Raw genomic sequence first — 14,173 nt, 5'->3', positions numbered from 1 at the left:
ATGGCCCACACTGTTGCCCCACCGAGGTGGGCCCTGGGGAATGAGTGGCACTCAAGCAGGGGGCTCTATGGCAAAGCCCCTAATACGCTCCTCCAGCCCCCCACCCCCCAGCCCCTGTGTACATGTAAATCGTGTAGTTTTGAGGAAGAGAGGAATGGAAGAAGGTCAGGCAGGGGTGTCAGACTTCGCAGTGCAGACGTGAGTCAGTAGCAGAAATGCAGAAATGCCTAATGTTGTTTCTCCTCTGCAAAGGGCACCATGCCGGTGGAAAGGATGCGGATGCGCCCGTGGCTGGAGGAACAGATCAACTCAAATACGATACCAGGGCTAAAGTGGCTTAACAAGGTGAGTGCATGTGTGTGTGTGTGAGAGAGAGAGAAAGAAACCCTTACTAAAGGCAGGTGCGTGTGGATCACTGCACATATAATTGTTGTGTTTGAAATATTATGCTAATTAATTACAAAACCCAACCAAGCAGAACTGATCATCAAAACATCGAGTTATCATATAAAGAAGACTTATCATCTCAGACTCTAGCCTTGACCCCAAGTTAAGGCTTGGTTATCGTCCATGACTATTGATGGGAAGCTTCTTGCTGTATTTCTGCTCAATGATTCTTACCCTCTTCCTTCTCTAAATTCCTTTCTTCATCTAGTTTTATAGGATTTTCTAGAAGGCATGGAAACGCTAGGGCTTTCCATTGGGAATGAAGCATGCTGATTTTTCCGTGTTCTCTGTGTAAAGAAAACTTTTTAAAGAAACTGTTTTTGTTTTTTGGTGTTGGGTTTTTTTTGTCTTTTTGCCTTTTCTAGGGCCGCTCCCATGGCACATGGAGGTTCCCAGGCTAGGGGTCTAATAGGAGCTGTAGCCACTGGCCTACGCCACAGCCACAGCAACGTGGGATCCAAGCCGTGTCTGTGACCTACACCACAGCTCCCGGCAACACCTGATCCTTAACCCACTGAGCAAGGCCAGGGATCAAACCCACAACCTCATGGTTCCCAGTCGGATTCGTTAATCATTGCGCCACGACAGGAACTCTGAAGCTGTTTTTGTTTTTAAAAAATGTGTTTATTTTTATCATGAAATCCTGTTTGTGTGCTTATGTATCCTGAAAAAGAAGTCTTCTGTCATTTATACCCTGCCCCCCGCATATATACATACATCCTTCCTTCCTTTCATTAACCTCAAAACTCTCAATTTAGTTGATCCTGCCTCTTTGTCTTGAATCAGGAAGACACTGGGTGTGAAAATAAAGAACACCTGGAATTTCCTGCTATGGTGCAGCAGAAATGAACCCGACTAGTGTCCATGAGGATATGGGTTCCATTCCTGGCCTCGCTCAGCGGGTTAAGGATCCGGCATTGCTGTGAGCTGTGGTGTATGTAGGTCGCAGACATAGCTCAGATCCCATGTTGCTGTGGCTGTGGCGTAGGCTGGCAGCTGCAGCTCTGATTCCACCCCTAGCCTGGCAACTTCCATATGTCTCGGGTGCAGCCCAAGGAAAAAAAAAAAGAACAACAAAAAAGAACACCTGAACACATTTAGTTATAACCTAGAAAAGTAACACATACATCGTGCTTTCTTTAAGATGGTCTGAGAGGGTTTTCTTTCCCGCTACCGGGAATATTGCAGTTCTTCTGAGCAAAAGTCTTTTTCCTCTTCTGTCTCCCCCTCATTTTTAATCTTAAGGACACGATGAATAATTTAGCAGGTCAGCCTTTACTTTTGTATCACATGCCGAGAGCTTAGAGCCAGATTGTGGCTGCTTCTAACAAGTGTACAAAATATTGCAGTGAAATTTTCTTTTTACAAATATCACTCCATTGTTTCATTTTATTTTTCCAGATTCCGCTCAAGTCTTATTTCTTTTTTGTTCTTTCCTCCTTCATTTACCTAGTTTTTTTCCATTTATTTCAGATGTAATGGTGTATATGTGAATATATCTATTGCAGGAGTCTGTTTCCAAACACAGTGGGGTAGAAGTAGAGAAAAATACCTTAGGTGATCTCTCATACTGATGGCAAACAATGTATTTCTCTAGGCTTGCTACATCTGCAGTGTTTCAGGTTTGCATGCTGGGGGGCTTTGTAATTAGCCTCTTCCAAAGAAGCAACAAGAAATCAGGCTGCCGCTTGGCAGGTAGGGTTTGAACAGCCACACGTGGAGGTGGAAGGAAGGGGCAACACTGAAGAGACACAGGGTCCCCAATAACAAGAAGAGTGATGTTGATAAAGATGGTAATAAACTACCATTTATTTGGTGTCAGATGCTGCTCCACGTGAGATTATGCCCTCACTCCCAGAATACCCACTGTGGGGTAGAGGCTGGTGTAGTTTTTCCAATTGGCAGACAAAGAAACTTGAGTCGCAGATTAAGTAGGATTCTACATGAAGGACAAGATGACATTGCCTGTATTGATTTGGAGCAGGAAATGAAAGATGTTCCTGATTTCTGAAGAAATGTAAGTTGCTTTTACTTTTTAAAAAAACGAACACACCCATCCAGGCTGGCTTAAGGCAGTGGTGCACTAACAGTGTCACCATGGCTTCTGCACCAAGTGGGTGCTTGGTATGCTGCAGTTCTGTGTTCTCTGCAGTAGGTTGAATTGTGGCCCCTTCAAAAGATACTTCCCCATCCTGACCCCCAGAACCTGTGAGGGTGACCTCATGTGGGAAGAGGGTCTCGGCTGATGTCATTAGCCTAAGGATCTCAAGATGAGAACATCCTGGATTATTCAGCTGGGCAGGTCCAAAGGCAAGGGTCCTTGTAAGACGCACAAGAGGAGAAGGCACGCCCACAGAGGAGGACACCGTGGGAAGAAGGAGGCAGAGACTGGAGTGGTACAGCTACCAGCCAAGAACACCTGTAGCCACCAGAAGCTGGAGGAGGCAAGGAGGGATTCTCCTTAGAGCCTTCGAAGGGAGCACAGCCCTGCTGACATCTTGATTTTGGGTTTCTGGCCTCCGGAACTATGCCAGAATCCATTTCTGGGATGGTCAGCCACCCAGTGTGTGGCAGTTTGTCATGATGGCTGTAAGACACTTACGTGCTCCCTCAGGTAGCTTCCTTCCCAGCTGGGCTCTCCATGGAGACACCTTCCCTCCATCCTTTTGGTTGGAGGGCTAGAAAGTAAATGGATTCCTCTTGGTGCAGCTGAACACTTGGCCCCTTCAGGTGGCCCTTCCTGCTGAGCTTACTCCCCCGGCCCTTGGCTCTTCTGCCCTCTGCCCTGGGATAAGGGACAGGGACCCCTCCCCTCCTTGTCCTCTGCTGGTGCTGGGCCTGGGCCAGGCTGAGGGAAGGCAAGAGCGCAGTGGCTGCAGTAGATGGCGCCTCTCAGGACGGCGCTGTCACCGGAGTTGGTGGGCTGCCTGAAGGCCCAACGCAGGCAGTGCAGGCAGTGGTCTCCCCCACTGTAGACCTCCCTTGGCCTCAGCACAGTTCCTCTCGGCACCCACAGCTCCCCGGGGTATTTTTTATAGGTTTCTGCTAACTTGGGCTTGTTGGCATTGGTCTCTGTCCACATCACTAGTTAACTTAGTCCCTGCTGTTATTTCCTGCCTGTTCGTAAGCCTGAGTCCCTGCTTGTATTGTGAGTAGTTTGAGGCCGTTCCAAATTCTCTTCTCCCACTGACGCCTGTTGTGACTCCTAGAAAACGGGTGCTGCCATGGGGCCTTGTCAATGCCTTGTGCCTTAGCTGTGTTCCCAGTGTTAGTCCTTAAGGCGGGTGAGGTGCTCCAGGCTGCACGTCCCCGAGGCGGGCGCCCTGGCTGTCTTGATTGTTGCTGCAAGCTCCGAGCCAGGCCCGCTGCCCAGTCCTTGGGAGGCACTGGGCAATACCATTTTGTGAAGGAATGGATGAATGGTGGGTACCTGCAGGGGAGGAACCTCGGCGACTCTGCTTTTGTCCTGCTAAGATAATTACAATTAAGAACACTGGCTTGGCAGCTGTCACGTCTCTCTCAAGTGGGCATGCCATCCCACCCAGTGCATTCTCAGTAAGCGACAAATAGGTGTTTAATTAATGCCTTTCATTTGTTTCCATCTTCTACTTTTGATACATGAGGAGGTAGGGAGGTAATGAAATGAGGGTCTTCTGGGTTCCTCTGGAGGAACAGTGAGGACATTTGGCGAAGCAGTTTTATAACTAGTTCCTGAAAGGGGCTGTGGCTTGGGCCGGTTATTTTTTTTTCTTTTTATAGGGCCGCACCTGCGGCATATGGAAGTTCCCAGGCTAGGGGCGAATCAGAACTACAGCTGCCGGCCTACGTCACAGCTCACGGCAATGCCGGATCCTTAATCCACAGAGTGGGGCCAGGGATCGAACCCCCATCCTCATGGATACTAGTCAGGTTCTTAACCCGCTGAGCCACAACGGGAACTCCTTTTTAGTATGACTGCTTGCAAATATAATTTGCAAATATAATAGTATGCTTCAACAATCTAATGACTAGAAAGAATAGTCTAGCAAATTCCCATCTAGATTTAAAGCTCACATCTAGATTGAACAGTTAATTAACATTAAAAAAAAAATCTGTGTGAGCGTGTGTGTGGTAAATCAACTCCCTGACCAGGTAAATCAACTCCAAGACCCCAGGATATTATCTATTTGTGATACCATTATCAATTGGATAATCCTAAATTAATCATAATTAATCGTAATTTAGAATGTCATTACAGCCCTGTTCAAATGCCGAATGCCTTGACTATTCCCCAGATATCTTTTGATGGTTGATTTGTTCAATCAGAATCTAAAGAAGCCCCATAGGTTGTGCTTGGTTCCTGGCTGTGAGCAGTACCCTCTCCCTTTTCTCCTCGCCATTGGTTTATGGCAAAGCCCAGTCAGTTCTGGATTTGTCCTGCTGGCTCTGGTTTCCCTGGGCCGTTTCTTGAGGAAGGAGGGAGGCAACCACATGCAGCTTCACCATTTTTCCTGTAGCTCCGATCGCTTCCCACCCTGGTTTGTTTCTCACTGGAGGTCAGCCCAGCTCTGGGCACTGAGGCCCCTCCCCAAGCCCAGGAGATTGTCAGGTGGTTCCGACCTTTTCCTTCTCTGCACTTGGAAAGCAGGCTTGTGCTTATGTAAATATCAGGTTCTCGGAACAAAGTAAGAAGTCCAAACAAAAACAGCAAATGAAATTGGAACATCTTATAAATAGTGGGGGGAGGGCAAGGGCAGAAGGAGATAAGGGGACCAGTTTCCTGCTTTGGGGGCCACGGTGTGTGTTATCTCAGATGTTCTTCTCAATTCAGGCCATGCTCATCTCTCCTGCCTGCAGGTGGGCAGAAATCTCTGTAAATGTAAACACTAGTGGACGCCACCGCTCTGGGGGGCATTCTGATGGCACATACTGATGTCGCAGTCTCCACGGACACAGACAATGCCTCCTGGTCCCATAGAACCAGAATGTTTACTGGTTACACTCTCTTTCAGGTTTGCTTTTTTTCCTGGCTGTACCCACGGCATATGGAAGTTCCCAGGCCAGGGATCGAATCCAAGCCACAGATGCAGCAACACTGGATCCTTAACCAGTGTGCCACAGCGGGAATTCCCCAGTTTCGCCTTCTTTATTGTTCAACATGGTCTTTTAAAAGAAGAGACATGTTTGTCATATTTATTAGTAGTTTCTTTTTTTTCCTGCAGTATGAAAAACTAGTTAAATGTTACCTGTAGTTTTTTTTAATCTACAACTTTAACCATTTAAAAATGTGCAATTTGGTGGCATTAAGTACATTCACACTATTATGCAGCCATCACTACCATCGAATTCCAGAACGTTTTCATCACCCCAAAAGGAAACTTGGTACTGTTATTAAGGAGTCACTCCCCAATTCTCCTTTCCCTAGTTCATGGCAACCAGTGATGTGCTTTCTGTCTCTTTGGATTTGCCTTTTCTGGATATTTCATATAAATAGAATGATTCCCTTTATGGCCTTTTGTGGACAGTGTCTTTCGCTTGGCACAGAGTTTTCAAGGTTCATCCCTACTGTAGCCAGTTTCAATACCGGTTTTTTTTGTGGCTGAATAATATTTCGTTTTATGCATATACAACACGTTCTTATCTCTTCTGTTGGTTGATGGACCTTTTGCCTATTGTGAGTAGTGCTGCTATGAACATTCATGTGTCAATATTTGCATGGAAAGCTGGTTGGAATTCTTTGAGTGAAATTACTGGATCATGTGGTAATTTGTGTTAATTTTTTTGAGAAACAGCCAAAGTGATTTCCAGAGTGGTTGTGGTGTTTTACACTCACACTAGCAGTGTGAGGGTTCTAGTTTCTCCACATCTTGCCAACACTGATTTTTTTCTGTTTTTGTTTTGTTTTGTTTTTAATTCTAGCCATCCTAATGGGTTTAAAATGCTCTCCCATTGCTGTTTTGATTTCCATTTGCCTAATGACTAGTGATGAGCACTTTTCGTGTGCTTCTTGGCCATTTCTTTATCTTCTTTGGAAAAATATCTGTTCAGGTCCTTCGGCCATTTCAAGAGGGTCCTTGGAGGATAATTGCTAGGTTCAGTCATTACTTTTGGATTCATGATTTGAGTGTGGTTCCTGGGCGACTAGGTTTGAGGATGTGTGTGTGTGCGCGCGCGTGTGTGCGAGTGCACATGTGTGCTCTGAACACGCAAATACTTGAAAAGATTTATTCATCACAATGAATTTTGTATCTTAGGGGATAGATTTCAGATTATGTCACCCCAGATCTCCTTTGACCTAGAAAAAAAGTACAACAGCAAATTCTTTAAGGGTCTCTATCTTTAAGGCATAAACCTTTAGATTCTGATGGTGCACTTCAGGAAAAATTCATTCGCTGAGATAAATTCATTTTCAAAAAGTTTTTCCGTCTTATGTGCATGTCCAAAACTGCACTGAGTGATTTTCCTCTCTGACTTTCATATATATTAAAAAAAAAAAAAATTCACCCAGCCTTCTTCTGATTAACTGCCCTTTGAAAAATGGTGAACCTGAAACCCTCCTCTTTCTGTGGACGATACAGCCTGAACATGCAGAGATTTATGAAAAACCTCTCGCTTTCAGTTCTTCTTTGTTGACGAAGTTTTAAATACATAAATTTTCCCCTTTAACAGTTCTGGGGAGTCCTCAAATGTTCTGGCGTATTTTTAGTTCAGGCTTTATAACTGGCTCTGAGGAGAGGAGCCGAGCCCCTTTTGGGTTGGTGGGGACCCCTTTTCTTTCATTGTGTGACACTAAAGTGGTGGAAAATTCCTACTAACATTTTCTTTCCTGCTCCAGGGTATTGTGCAGAGATCTCCAGACCTAGAAATGATCAGACCTACCTTGAGAGCTTAAAAAAATTAGTTTCCCTAGGCTTTAATCTCCAGGGAATCCAAGTGAGCAGATTTATTGTAAGACAGGGCAATCTTCTAAATCCAGTCCCTGGGAGACATTGGGTGGTGTAAGTGACTTGAGTCTGGGATCACATGACCTTGGTTTTGAACTTAGACCCTTGGCTAGATAATTTATTTATGAGAGTGCCTCTGTTTCCTCAACTGGAAAGCGGAAATGATAATATAATCACAGTAGTTTGTTAGGGTGTTGCAGAAACCAAAACCGAGACCATGTAAACATGCAAAGTGAACCAGGTTTCACAAAATTAGTTTTACTACAAGTGTCACTTTGTTCCCAAAGTACTAGTTTCTAGACCTATGTTTGCCAGGGTCAATTTAAGCAATTCTGAGTCCCCTCTTGGGATGTAAGAGCGAGGAGGAGGTTCTGCTATAAGAAGAATTGAATTAAGGGACTTTGCTCCAGAAAAGGAGCATCTTCTTCATGTAATTGACACATCTTTCTTTGCATGTGTTGCTGTTTCGTGCGGAGTGGTAGACACAGAGGGGTTAGAACAAAATCTATTTCTGTTGGCTGCTCAAGCAGATATTAAGTCTTGACAATGGCCTTGGACACCCCGACTTCCCATTAACAGCAAAATGGTATTATTTTGGAGAGTTGCCTAATTTTTAATTTACCTAAGGCAGCTGGAGTTCCTCTTTATCAAGTGATGGAAATAAGTCATAAGAGTAATTAAGCATTGGAAGTTTCAGTAAGTGCTCAGTTTCCTGTGGTCCTCTACGGGAAAGGAGGCCCAGGTAACAGAACACATGGGCATATCCCAGATCATCACTGTTGACCTTGGTATACATTCCTATTCTACCAGACTCCATATGCCTTTCTCCACATGTCTGGTGGACTGTCAAGGGTTGGGGTCCAGGGGGAAAGTGGGTTTACAGTAGATATTCAGCAAACCCCAGTGGTACTTACTTACTGGAGAATCTTGTTAGCTAGGACCAAAGAACCTTCTGCAGTGGTGGCCTGAAACCCATGTCTACGTTTCTTAATTACTTTTATTTTTCAGGAAAAGAAGATTTTTCAGATCCCCTGGATGCATGCAGCTAGACATGGGTGGGATGTGGAAAAAGATGCACCACTCTTTAGAAACTGGGCCATCCATACAGGTATCAACCCCGTGTTGTTTGTAGAGGCTGGCACTGTTGCTTTTGCCGTTGTGGTTTTCATGCCTTTTTAAGAATTGAGCTGTGGGTGTTCCCTCATGGTGGGGCAGGTTAAGAATCTGGCGTCATCACTGCTGTGGCTCTGGTTACAGCTGTGGTGTGGATTCGATTCCTGGCACGGGAACGTCCACGTGCTGTGGGCATGTCCAAAAAATAAATAAATAAAAATTGACGTATAAATTGTAAGGTATTTAAAGTATATATATTTGTGTATGTGTGAGAACATTTAAGTTCTACTGTCTTGGCAAACTTCAGTTATACAGTAAGACTGTTAGCTATTGTTTATGTTTATTTTTACTACCTATGTAAAATCTCCTGGCTTTTAGAGTCAAGATGTAGCTCCGAAAAACCTGTGACTTGTCCCCAGGCGCATCTGGCACATGTCGCAGGGGTGCAGATCTCATCACTCAGAAGCGATGCTCCTATTCCCTAGACACTTAGTCCTGAGATTTCCCGTAAATGTGCTATTCAGAAGTTATCCACGTGTGTCCCGGGGAATAGAGAACGACTTGTTCTGGAGCTGGGTTGAATTTATCTCCCCCAGAGGTAGCCGAGATTATATGTACTTATAACAAAATTTAACTAGGAAACTTATTTATAGAATGGATTTTACTTCATGATAAAGAGGCCTTCCACTTACCCGTGCTTGTTGGCCTCCTGACCTTTTCGCTGTCTTTTCTCCTTACTTGGATTTTCCCTTTCTCTACCATCATTCTTTTCTCTTAACCGGGTTTGTAGAACCAGGGTGACCAGTGTGTCCCAGTTTGTTCAGAACTGTTGGGTTTTAAAACACAAATTCCCTCATCCCCGGAACCTTCTCGGCCCTAAACAACCCGGGGCAGTTGGTCACTGTAGGTGTGACCTAGAATTGAAAGCGTTCTCTGTACCACCTGCCCAGCTCTCCTGTTTCCAGAAATTTTGAGTCTCGATCTAATTCCCCCCACAACCTTAATTCTTTCAATTATTTTATTAGGAAAGCATCAACCGGGAGTAGATAAACCTGATCCAAAAACATGGAAGGCGAATTTTCGATGTGCCATGAACTCCTTGCCTGACATTGAAGAAGTCAAGGATAAAAGCATAAAGAAAGGAAACAATGCCTTCAGGGTATACCGGATGCTGCCCTTATCTGAGCGACCTTCTAAGAAAGGTAGGTAAAGATCTTTACTGAGTAAAACAGTGATGGCTTAATATACCTTGTAGTGCCTTTATGATTCCTTTATTTCCACATCTGTAGCCACAGGATAGACCACCTGTTGCCGTTGTGGGTGATAATGCTGCTTTACCCGGCTGGGGAAAATGACTCTCAGGGCCCCCAAGGGCCATGAAAGAAACATTTGGGATTTTGGACATGTGCATATTAAAGCAATGCCTTCATTGAGAGCTTCAGGAAGAACGTAACTTAGGGGAGATGTCTGTGTGTTTGTTCTTCATGAATTAATCCAGAACTATTTTGTTGTCACAGGAAAGAAACCAAAGACAGAAAAGGAAGACAGAGTGAAGCACATCAAGGTAATGTTTGGTTGTTTAGAGAGGAGGCCAAAGTTGTGATTGTATTAATGATTCATATCCTCTCTCGTAGAAAAGAGCAGTGTGATCTCTGTGAAGTATTTAATCTTCCTTCTTTTGCTGTTGTGTTTTATGGGCTCTCATGCTCCTCTTTGGCATGTACCCACCTGTGGACCCAAGTACACACATCCCCTGCTTCATCTAATTTTCCTGAGAAATTTATGAATGAACCCACAAGTCCACATTGAGCGTTATGACTGAGCAAGCTCCATCTGGTCCCCGTACCGTTGCCAGCTGGTCCCTTAGTTTCAGCTAAGCTTCAGCAGCCAGCTACTACCTGATAATGTTAGGTATATTTTCAGGCCATTAAATATATTTTAAAGTGTATTAAATATTATATATTTATATTACAATGTATTATCATATTATGTACATTATATATGTCATATATATATATATATATTTTTTTTTTTTTTTTTTTTGTCCTTTTGCCTTTTCTAGGGCTGCTCCCGAGGCATATGGAGGTTCCCAGGCTAGGGGTCTAATCGGAGCTGTAGCCGCCGGCCTATGCCAGAGCCACAGCAACACGGGATCCGAGCTGCGTCTGCAACCTACACCACAACTCACGGCAATGCCAGATCCTTTAACCCACTGAGCAAGGCCGGGGACCGAACCCGCAACCTCATGGTTCCTAGTCGGATTTGTTAACCACTGCGCCATGACGGGAACTCCCATATATTATTTTTTTTTTTCAGTGAAGGACAATAGCACGTGCCTTTCTTTATAATGGCAGGGGGAAAACATGAAAAAAGTTTCACATTAGTATTATTTTTACTAATATATATGCTAATATATATTATATATGCTAACATATATAATATATGCGTTATTATAATATGTTCTATATAAATTATATTAGTATATATTAGCATTATACTAGTATATTTTGCAAATATATATAATACATACTAGTATATATACTAATGTATGTTATATATGCTAATATTAATATATATATAACATTAAGGTCTTGAGAACATAGAAAAGAATTAGATAAAAATTACTGTGTGGGAGTTCCTGTCGTGGCTCAGTGGTTAACGAATCCAACTAGGGACCATGAGGTTGCGGGTTCCATCCCTGGCCTTGCTCAGTGGGTTAAAGGATCTGGCATTGCCGTGAGCTGTGGTGTAGGTTGCAGACGCAGCTTGGATCCCTGTCACTGTGGCTCTGGCGTAGGCCGGCAGCTGCAGCTCCAATTAGACCCCTAGCCTGGGAACCTCCATATGCTGTGGGAGCGGCCCTAGAAAAGGCAAAAAAAAGACAAAAAAAAAGAAATCACTGTGTGATCCATGGGTACCTCTTTATTAGAAAAGAAATTAGCCATTCACACTGGAGACTGGAGAAGGAAATTAATCTTGCAATTCCAGAATAAACTTCATAATAAGGATTCTTAAGTTTTCATAGAGTGGGGGAAGAAAAGGAGAGAGAAAATCATTTAGAACATCGTTTCCCTAATTTGCTACTTTCACAGACGTATTCTTGGGGGAGGGGGTTACAATTTATATATTATATATGATAATTCTGTATAACATAAGTGATACATTTCCATGATGGGCCATTAGGTTGGAGAACCAGAGGTCTGTTCAAACCTTTTTTACATGTGGATCTCTGTTTTTTTTTTTCTGCTCTGCTATACAGTCAACTTTCTTAACTTCCAGAGGTTTTCCATAGGAATGTGTTTGTGTGTGTGTGTTCTTGCTAGTGTAGACTCTATCATCTGAAATCTGCTACAGTGTGAAGATCTTTGTGTGTAGTTTGGGTGGGCCCTTGTTCAATAGCCAGAAAACAGTCAAATGTGCAAACTTGAGGATGAGCTTCAGTTGCTAAGAAAAGAGCAAATACTATAGTCCAGAGCCCTTGACCGTCAGAGAGAAGATTGTCTGTTTCACTGTGCTTATTGATGAAGAAACAGAGGCTCAAGAGTTGAGTGACATGGACCCAAGGGCAGTGGGACTTGTGGCCAAGGTCACAGGATTATTTAGAACTGAACTTAAAGAGATGCCAAGTATTCTGATTTCTACTCTAGAATAACTGTTGGAGGAAAAAACAGATTGTCTAGACAGCACAATATTTAAAAGCAAACCAGTTAGTCAAAATAGCCAAAAAAAAAAAAAAAAAAAATCCCCTACAGTGTACTTCAGTATAAAGTGTGACTTGTGAAGGTAGTTAAAGGGAAAACTTAGGTCAATTATTTCAGACCCGTTTACCTCTACAATGGAAAATAAATATTTTAGGTAGAGTGATTTTAACACCGAGACCTCCAGTTTCCATGTTTCATATTTTTAGCTGCTGATTTCTTTTAAATATAGCACAGTATAGACCTCATTTTGTTTTAACCTTTTATTATGGAAAAATTATATATACACAGGAAGGAGGCAAGTGAGTCAAATGTATTTCATAGGCCGTCACCGCGATTTCAGCATTAGTTACCTCATGGCCATTTTGTGTCTTTAGTACCTCCATCCACTTCTTTACCTCCAATATGAAACTGCCATATTCAGCCTTTTTTTTTTGGCCATGCTCTAGGGGTCAGGGGCCGAATCTGCACCACAGCTGTAACCAGAACTACTGCACTGACAATGCTGGATCCTTAACCCACTGAGCCATGAAGGAACTCCAATATTCAACCATTTTTGACTTAACAGAAACAAATTCATGTGGTTCAGCTCAGTATTTTGAAGCAGATTTCAAACATCCTGTCATTTCTTTCATGACTATTTCAATATATATATCTTTAAAAGATAGACACTCTTTAGAAATAACACAGTGTCATTACTGCATCTGAAAAAATTAACAGTAAATTCCTCCATATCATGAAATATCCAGTCAGTGTTTCAAATTTCCAATTGTCTCATAAGAGTCATACTTTTTATGCCGTCTGGCTACTTGAACTAAGATCTGTATAAGAGCTACATGTTTTGATTTTGGCTGTGTCTTTAAGTTTTTTAATCTATAAGTTCCTCTGTATTACTATAGAATTTTTTTTTCCTTCAATTGGAAAAAACCTACTTATTAGTTGTATCAAGTTTCCCACAGTTTAGAATTTTTTAAGTCCTGTGTTTTGATTATTGTTGTTTAGGCGGAAAAGTTTAACTTTTCACAAATGTGTGATTTTTGAAGAAGCTGCTATAATCTTCACCATGACTATCTCATATCTGTTTTCACAGCATCTAGCTCAGGGCCTGGCACAGAACAGATAAAACACATTTGATCACAGAATAGATGATTGAGTATTTATTGACTAAATAGATGCAGAAATAAATATAATATTTCTTTATATTATAGGGGTCAGAATGGGGGATTTAGGATGCAGATTTAGTTTCACAATTCCATTCATGGAGAAATAAATATGGAGTAACAGATGTTCACTTTTCAACCAGCTTTGCTCAAACATATCCATCCTCAAATAATCAGATGCCAGTGATTACAAGGTGCACCCTTATTTTATGTGTCTGTAAGCAGGAAACACTGCTTGCAAGGAAATCATGACAGAATTGACGAGAAGGTGCATCGCATTTCCGGGGGTGTGGAAATGGGAGGAAACGTGCACCTTAGAATTGTTCTCGTAGGTAAAGGACACGTGCAGTCACATCCCCGTTGGCAGTGTCAGCCAAGTGGTCAGGCTCCACACTGACCCGGTAGGGGGCAAGAGAGATTCCTCTTAGGTGCCACCACGTGGGTCAAGTTCCACCCCAGCAGAGAGCACACTGAGAAATCCTCCTGGGACGAAGATAAAGCAAACACCTGGAACTTGTCCCTCCGAGAGACATTGTTTCTCCAGCAGAAGGCAGGGAATTCATCAGAAATAAGCACTGCCTTATTTTGCTTGTGTCTTTCCTGCAATGAAGCAGCAGTTCATGGATAAGGCCAGCAGTCCCCCCAAGTTCTGTGGCTCATGATGCCAACCAACACCAGAGCGTTCACAGTGTTTTTGTAGAGTAGTTCAAAGTTAATTCTCCAGGAGTTCCCGTCATGGTGCAGTGGAAATGAATCCGACTAGGAACCATGAGGTTGCCGGTTCGATCCCTGAACCTCTCTCAGTGAATTAAGGATCCAGCGTTGCTGTGAG

The 14,173-nt window shown here is 43.1% G+C and overlaps 1 protein-coding gene across 8 annotated transcripts in view; it reads left to right on the top strand.

Moving 5' to 3' along the window:
- IRF2 (interferon regulatory factor 2) overlaps positions 1 to 14,173 on the top strand; it is a 146,463-nt gene that overhangs the window by 102,142 nt on the left and 30,148 nt on the right. For all 8 annotated transcript variants that reach the window (XM_021075622.1, XM_021075623.1, XM_003359469.5 and 5 more), the window contains 4 exons: positions 253 to 345; positions 8,379 to 8,478; positions 9,509 to 9,685; positions 10,001 to 10,047. In XM_021075622.1, coding sequence (XP_020931281.1) covers positions 253 to 345; positions 8,379 to 8,478; positions 9,509 to 9,685; positions 10,001 to 10,047 — 417 coding nt within the window. The remainder of the gene's footprint in view (positions 1 to 252; positions 346 to 8,378; positions 8,479 to 9,508; positions 9,686 to 10,000; positions 10,048 to 14,173) is intronic.

This window comes from Sus scrofa, chromosome 15, assembly GCF_000003025.6.
Source record: "Sus scrofa isolate TJ Tabasco breed Duroc chromosome 15, Sscrofa11.1, whole genome shotgun sequence".
NCBI lineage: Eukaryota > Metazoa > Chordata > Mammalia > Artiodactyla > Suidae > Sus > Sus scrofa.
This window is presented reverse-complemented; position numbering and strand designations above follow the sequence as displayed.